General features: G+C 43.5%; 1 protein-coding gene across 1 annotated transcript; it reads right to left on the minus strand.

Moving 5' to 3' along the window:
* Positions 1 to 2258: 2258 nt before the first annotated feature.
* On the minus strand, positions 2259 to 6639 carry LOC125946549 (uncharacterized). Its single transcript, XM_049670045.1, has 3 exons — positions 6542 to 6639; positions 4360 to 4449; positions 2259 to 2912 (listed from the first exon to the last, which is right to left on the minus strand). The coding sequence occupies exons 1-3, from the start codon at positions 6546 to 6548 to the stop codon at positions 2341 to 2343; spliced, it is 669 nt and encodes a 222-aa protein (XP_049526002.1). The 5' UTR covers positions 6549 to 6639; the 3' UTR covers positions 2259 to 2340.
* Between the last annotated feature and the right edge of the window lie 237 nt (positions 6640 to 6876).

Genomic DNA, 6876 nt, shown 5'->3' on the forward strand with positions numbered 1-6876 from the left:
TCTTACAGGGTAGTATTTTGGATAATTTCAAGTGCCGCCATTTCGTCGGATTGCGCGTGATGTCACTGGGGATTGGCTCAAAATACCGCCATTGCAAAATGTGACATATGTGGTGGAATTTGAGCCCTTGGGTTGAAATAACTCGGAACCGTCAGCGCCACCTTTAGGCATTGCAGCCACAGTTCGACCACGTTGTAACACACTGCACAGAGCACGCTGTAACAATAGTTCTTACACCTTGGTATAAATTACTGAAGGGGGTGGGGTTATTCAGTAATGACTCATTTTGGTCGCGTAAGTGTAAATTATTCCCCTTTCAAGCTCCAATAACCAGTAAAGACAATTTCCTGTCGTGTAATCTTTCACATCCCAGTACAATGCTTTACATAGCAGCTTCAAGAAACAATACTTGTTGTCAGAGTAATCTTTGATGATGATTTCTTGAAACACGTGCCAGACCACCAAAATCAGTATTTTTCGGCGCTTGAGATGGATGAAGGTGCTACATTGCCTAGTGGACATTGTCTAGCTGAACAGGAGTCTTGAATTGTCGCTTGAACCCATGCGTACTTCTATATGCTAGTTTTGAAAGACGGGTATGTCACCAACATGGTCCTAATGAGACCCATTATTTAACAACCCAGCTTGAGAATGTTTTCACATTTTATTGAGATGTAAGCAATCAGGAACCGGTGGAATAAAAGAGGCACACATTAGCATAAACACGCCCGCTGTAAGGTGAACCGCATAATGTATTAAGACATATTCTCAGGGACTACTACACGATATCCTGAAGAATGCAACTTCGGGGGTATACAAGAAATTTGCTTTGATTAGCAGATCCTTAAACGTTTTTAAGGAATATAAAAACACCATCTTAAATATAGCAATGGTGCAGTTCGTTCTGCTGGTTATGGCATATAACGTGATGATCTGTTATCGCTAAGGATGAGGGAAAAAATGTACGATGCTTACAATACTCCCTAAAGTGAAATTTGAGCGCAGCTGTATGCGTGTTTTCATTTCGTGATATACTGATGCAAAACAATTTGAGACCCAAATAACCGCGCCGACTGGCAGTGGGCCAGTGCCGTCAGCGCCTTCGCAGAGGGAGGGGCAGTATGGGAACACTAGCATGATAACCGGCGTCGGCGCCAACTGGGGAAGAATACGACGATGAAGGCGCGAATGACGAAACATTTCGGTTCGGTTAGAATTGGCCGACCTTTTCAATCTGATAAACAAGAAGAAATGAAATGCTATTCGACATTATAACACCGGGAAAAGTGAGGAAGCAGTAAAGTGAGGGAGGGGCAGTGTGTAAACGTTGGCATGATGAGCGGCATCAGAGCCATGTGTGGAAGATGACGACGAAGGTGCGAGCAGTGGCATGAGCGCCTTCGCGCGTATAGGCCGAGGGACGCCGATGCTCCACCCAGGAGCGGGCGCCCAAGAGCTGTGATCTAAAAAGAGCTTCACTTAGATAATCCAGCAAATGTATGGTAAGTCAATGTGTCGAATGGTTTTGTTTAAATGTCATCAATTGTTCATGAAGAATATGGGGAACCGAGCGGCGGCAAAATTTTTTTTTCATTTTACCCATACAACACGAAAAGAAAATGAAGCCAGGGAAAGCACAAGGAAAATTATTATACGTTTTATTGAAATGAAGAAATACAGAAATAACCCTTTCAGGCTCTTTATACAGAACTGTGCATGCCAAGATAGCGCATAAAAAGCAAGATAACTGATGAAAACTTTTTTTAAAACTTGTGTCATGCATCTTCAAACACTATGCATTGGACCTTGCAAGCTTTAAAAATATGTGCGAAGTACATTATTAAATCGAGTTGGAAGATAGACGACTGGGTATTCGATCTCGATGTCAAAATGCCGTCTTGTAGCGGCTTCAGTAAAAAAAAAATATTGAAATTTTGGGCATTTATGGGCTAAAACCAAGATATGATTATGTGGCACGCCGTAGTGTGGGATTTCAAAATAATTTTGACCACCTGGGGTGCTTTAACGTGCGTCGAATGCTCGGTACACGAATTTTCTCGCTTTCCGGGCCTATAGGAATGGGACCACCGCGGCTGGGATTTATTCCCATGAGCTCAGCCTTAGCACCGCAACGCCACCGCCACGACGTCACCATATAACCGGGTGGGTTATACGGCACATTCTGTTAACCTGACAAAATGAACTTAATAATGAAATATGCTTGACATGTTCTGCAGCTGTACGTGTCTCATATGTATCTTAGTTACAAGACATGGGGTGAAACTATAGTTTCAGTGTTGAGAATTGTCACCTGAAGGGGATATGATAAAAAGAAATCTGCTAAAACTCTACATAAAAAGGGCCCATTTCATTTGCTCTGTCTACGAAAAGCCTTGTAATGACGGAACGCGCCGAGTTCCAGCTCAGTATCTCAAACGCGTAGAATTTAGCCAACAGGCTGGCGAGAATGTCCACGGGTCCCCCGTAATATCCATGAGCGACGCTGTAAACGCTCGCTGAGACAGTTCCTGGCCACGTCGCCCGCGCAGCCAGTGGGTGCAGCGTGAATGTTTCGTTTGCAGAAAACATGCTCAACTGGAACCGCACCTTCGCCACCGCTTGCCTGAAAACAACGTCAACAGCGCCCAATACATCCTCTTCTTCACCGACAGCGAACTGTGCACTCACGACCCAGCTGACCTCAAACTCTGCATCTACCGTGGCGTCTCCTCCTTCACAGGATCGCGTGAATGGTTGTAAAGTGTTCTCTATGTTGGAGTGCCATGATGTCACGTTCACGACGAGAGGGCCCGAGCTCCATTTCTCAAACACAGAGCCATCGGTCGAGTGTTCGCCCTTTGTGAGTGCAAGGACGGCATTGTTGATGGCAGCATCGGGTACGAGCTGGTGCTCTGAAAATAACAACGATAACAACGATAACATGCTAAGTTCTTCATTTTTGTGTAGGAGTACATAAATCATAGCCTTGTTCAAGTTTATATGTAGAAACTCGATGTTATACCGCTACTCCATACGTCAACACCCTGATAGGCGTAATGCCCAATAGACGGGATGGGCATGACGTTAAGGGCCGTGAAGACAACGATGCGGATTAGAAAGCAAATGCGGCTATAACTGATAATCTAATTGAAATTAAGTGGACGAGGTGGAGTTTGGCAGGCCATGTAAAGCATGGACCAGGTCTGCAAGAGTTTCAGAATGGGTTTCAAGAAAAAAGAAGTGCCGTTGGTGACTGCAGAGAACTGTAGGTTGTACGATAAAATTTAGAAGTTTGTCTTCTCTTCGGGGGTTTTACGTGTCAGGAGATTTGCAGCTATAAGGTGGTGTCAGTTGGCACAAGAGATGGGTAAGCGGAGATCACTGTTGGAAGCCTTGAAATGGCTGTAGACATACATAGGCTGAAATATTACGTGTTGACATACACTACAAACCACCTCTAGCACTCACCCTTTGAAGCGACATTTACATTGAAAAGAAAACATGTTTTGTACGTTGAGTTTAGAATGCTAAGCAAAAAAAAAAAACTTCTTTGCGAGATTTACTACCGAAAGTGCAGAATATATTCATTTGAAAGCAACATTTTTTTGCGCGAAAGACGAGTTGATCTAGTAACTCGTAGCCCTTGTTAGATTTTTTTCGGTAAAGCTACTCTGCAATAAGCTATGCGCTAAAATTGGTGCAGCGATGTGTCACACTGAATGTTTCGTGACTAAATCATATGTTCAATTAACAACTGCTTGAACATCTCTTCGCCCTGTATCACTGCTTTCTGAAGGGTACAACTTTAAACAAGCGCTCTCACATAAATAATTTGATAATTCTTCTCCTTGTACTGCTTCCGCGTCTCGAGACGGCAAACTTAAATATTTTTCCCGGTCATTTTACTTGTAAAATTTAGTAACGTCTACATGAGCTTCTTATGCATGCGATCATTGTTAGCTATGGACCTATTTTCACGCATTAGGGCAGCTGTCTGAGGGAGGCCTGAGGATGCATGTGGAAACAGACGCAGGGATGTGTGTAGGCCTATTTAGTGTTGTACTATCACAAAAAGAGTCAAGGCTTTAAACTGGGCTTAACCATTAGTCTCTAGTACCTATTTTGTAGAAATTGATTAAGGGAAATATTGTCTTTGGAAGGTTCGAATACGAAACTACATGTTCAATCTTTTTCAGAAAAAGTTCACTATTGAGTCAAATATTGAGTCCCCTGGTCAGTTTTTTGCAGTTATGTAAGCGAAGTTTTAAATATACATGTCTTATAGAGATGGATGCTTATGCCAATTCAAATTCGCATGTAATCAGGTAATCAAGCCATCTTGCGCAATTTATTGTTTACCTAGGCATTCTTCATATGGAGAAGCGAAGCAGGAAACCATCAGAGCCATGAAAAAAGCAGCGACAGCAGGCATTGTAGTATGTCTGGCCCCTGAAAGAAAATATGTCAGATTCAAATGTTGCGTAGAGTAACAATGCTATAATTTCAGTTGAATTTATTACGTCTGTAATATACACCATCAACTAGTGTTCATGTATCGCGTCCCACATTCTACTTTGTAATGACTCAGGACATGATGCTGCAACTTGCACACACTGATAATTGCCCCACTTATCTGCATTGAAGACAATGTTGGTGTCTGTTGACGGTATCAGCTATATACTCCTCCGAATTTATTGACCCTTTTCGCGGAGCAGTTTGTTTTAGAGAAACGAGATGGCGCTTACGGCGGCGCGCCATACGTCTCCTCAGCGACCGCGCACGAATACGAAACCATTGCCGCTTCTACCTTGCTTCTGTGCCATCAGCTGTCGGAAATGCAGCTGAGTTTTTGCTATCGCACTGTGCTCCAATCATGCTAGATTAAATCATGTGGATTGAAGACGTGTGCAGTAGTTGGCTGCAAAAATAGTGACTGTCATGTTAATTAAGGAATGGAATGAATCTGTGTGGCCAAGTTCGCGGACCGCTGCTGCAACTGTCCGAATGTGTTACCGGCACTTCCATATGTACGGCTTTCCTCGAGGATACAGAAATTTGCTCATCCGCCAGCATTGTATCGCTAACCTTCAAAGGAAGGGCTTCAGCCCCAGAACGTCGGCAAGAGTGAGTGCCATTCGTTAAACAATGAGAAAGGGTGTAGCGCCGCTTCCTGTCATAGTAAGTTTCGCGCACGTTATCTATACACATTTATCCCAAATGGCAGGAAAACTTATCAAGAATAAGTGAATGGGCGCACACTTGAATATATGCGCTCTATATACGCACAATAAGTGACGGTACTACATCGATAGCGCACGAATGGTCGAAGCTGAATGTTTCGTGACGGTCCAAAAGAGTAAGCGAGTGACTAGCTGTAATATATATTTGCTACAAGGTATTGAAATATGCAGAACAGCTACGTTTTAAGCCTTGTGCGCAGCAAGAACAAATCTATCGGAACTGAGCACGCCCGCGAGCTAGGCAGAAAATAATCAGATAGTGGCCGCACCGACGAACTTCACTGAGTCAGAAACTGACAAGCCGCTGCTTCAAAATATTTGCCAAATAAAGTACAGAGAGCAAAACACACCAATCCTGATTCAATTCATGAGCGAAATGTTTGGATAGCTTGGAATACATATTTAGCCCCGCTTTTAGAACAAGCACAATATACGCTGCTTGCGCCGCTTGGACATAGGTTAATCGGCTCCGAAAGCGCTTTTGCATGTCCTCTGAAGCTGTGATCAAAGCTTCGTGTCGTTCACCCAGTCACCGTCTACGATATCTCCCAAAACAGAGGTTTTCTAAGCCGCAGCGGCATCGTAAACTTCCATTGTAAACAAGGAGACAACGGAGGCAGTTGAGGCAAGCAATGGACGCGTCACCAGGTGATCAAACATGGCAGCGCCCACGGGATCGCCGCGAAAAGGGTCAATAGATGTGCCGAGAACCATGTAATAGTTTCATACAAAGAATAGACAAAACCATAAAGCGACAACTTGTTCTAAAGTTCACGTAAACGCAGAAAACACAAATACACAAAGACAAAACAAATGTTCCTGAGCAGTCCACAATATCTAATGCTCTTGTGCAACTAAAGATAATTTCCTTGTTTGATGGCGTGTTCAAAATACAGCATTCACGAACATATGCACCAGAGTCACGTCAAAAATGTAACAAAACGGAATGCTGAAACACGAACATGTGCAAATGCCGAAAAAGTGTTTATTCTTCGTGAACCAGTTGTACCACAAGCAACACAGACACAAATAACAGAAGACCATACATAACGGGCGCTACCACTCACAACGGATTTATTACAGTTCCCTCTGAGGACCAGGAAAAACGTACAGAATAAGAGGCATGAGTACAGGCTCGACACGGCCAATAAAGAGAACAATAATAAAAAAAGGATCGAATTTGATTCTTTTTCTTTTCCCTGTTGAACCTGTACGCACGCATTTTATCCTCTACACATGGTTTTTTCTGGTATTCCAGATCTAGGAGACTGGCACACAGAAAACAATGCTACAAAACATACCTTGCATTCTGTTCTCGTTGCGGTCTTGCTTCTAGTGTAGGCTGGCCACGATGCATTCAGCATGGGCTACCGTGTTCAGTTTTGTACGGCTTTGAATCGGCCTTGCTTCGTAATGCACTCAATATGAACACGTGAACACATCGAGGCTAAGTGCGTGTCTATGGAAGTCGGCTAGCCGCTACAAATGTGGCGAAAACATCCGGTAACGGACGCTTCGAGTAACATACCGATTAACACACAAATACAAGCAACTCACGTTACAGAGTACCTTGCCATTGGGAACCTGGTCTTACCTTCCGGTCATTCAACTCCATTTTTCGTTTGTGCCACAGCTG

The sequence above is a fragment of the Dermacentor silvarum genome, chromosome 7 (assembly GCF_013339745.2).
Source record: "Dermacentor silvarum isolate Dsil-2018 chromosome 7, BIME_Dsil_1.4, whole genome shotgun sequence".
In the NCBI taxonomy this organism is placed as follows: Eukaryota; Metazoa; Arthropoda; class Arachnida; order Ixodida; family Ixodidae; genus Dermacentor; species Dermacentor silvarum.

Excerpts from the sequence above, each read along its gene's own strand:
- LOC125946549 (XM_049670045.1), bottom strand. Across the intron at positions 2,913-4,359 it reads TCCATATGAAGAATGCCTAG|AGCACCAGCTCGTACCCGAT; the intron begins GTAAACAATAAA and ends TGTTATTTTCAG.